The 698-nt window shown below is 53.2% G+C and overlaps 1 protein-coding gene across 2 annotated transcripts in view; it reads right to left on the reverse strand.

The window, feature by feature from the left end:
* Positions 1-698, reverse strand: part of LOC109874161 (disks large homolog 4) — a 114,337-nt gene extending 113,639 nt beyond the window's left edge. Inside the window, exon 1 of one of the 2 annotated variants that reach the window (XM_031809377.1) lies at positions 130-698. In XM_031809377.1, coding sequence (XP_031665237.1) covers positions 130-159 — 30 coding nt within the window. In that variant the 5' untranslated portion in view covers positions 160-698. The remainder of the gene's footprint in view (positions 1-129) is intronic. The other variant, XM_031809375.1, reaches the window with a different exon arrangement.

The raw sequence follows: 698 nt of genomic DNA on the forward strand, positions 1-698 counted from the left end.
CTCCTTCTTCTCTCTCCCTCTCTCTCTCTCTCTCTCTCTCTCTCTCTCTCTCTCTCTCTCTCTCTCTCTCTCTCTCTCTCTCTCTCTCTCTCTCTCTCTCTCAGTGGAAGCAATGACAGATCAGCTTACCTTTGTAGTCACAATGCAGAGGCAGTCCATGGTAGTGAGAACAAACAGGTGGGGTGTATCTCAACCCCCAACCCCCCCACAACAGAGGGCTGAGACCCCACACCCCTCGCCCCAGCCTGCCCCACTCCTGCTCTCTCTCGTCCTGCCTTTCCCCCTTTTTCTTTGCTTCCGTGTATCTCTTTCTTTACTTACTGAACCAGCGAGGGAAAGAGAGGATGGAGGGAGGGGAAACGTAAAGAGGGAGGGGGAGGGACACAGGGAAAGAGAGAGAAAGAGCAAGAGAGAGGGTGGGCTCCGAATATGTATGGGAGAGAGGGAGAGGGAGAGAGAGAGGGGGGGAGGGAGAGGGAACTCTTCTATAAGAGAAGAAGAGGAAGAGAGGAAGAGGAGAAGCAGGGATGAATATGAAAGGAGATGGACAGAGGGGGAAGGAGGTAGAAAGGAGAGGTGGTATGGGAAAAAGGGGAGATTCGCTCTGCAAGAGAAAGCGAGAGAGAGAGAAAGAGAGAGAGGATTAGACAGCGAAACAGCAGAGGATGGAGAGGAAGAGCCGAGGGAGGGGACTGTGA

This window comes from Oncorhynchus kisutch, linkage group LG29 (assembly GCF_002021735.2).
Source record: "Oncorhynchus kisutch isolate 150728-3 linkage group LG29, Okis_V2, whole genome shotgun sequence".
Classification (NCBI taxonomy): domain Eukaryota; kingdom Metazoa; phylum Chordata; class Actinopteri; order Salmoniformes; family Salmonidae; genus Oncorhynchus; species Oncorhynchus kisutch.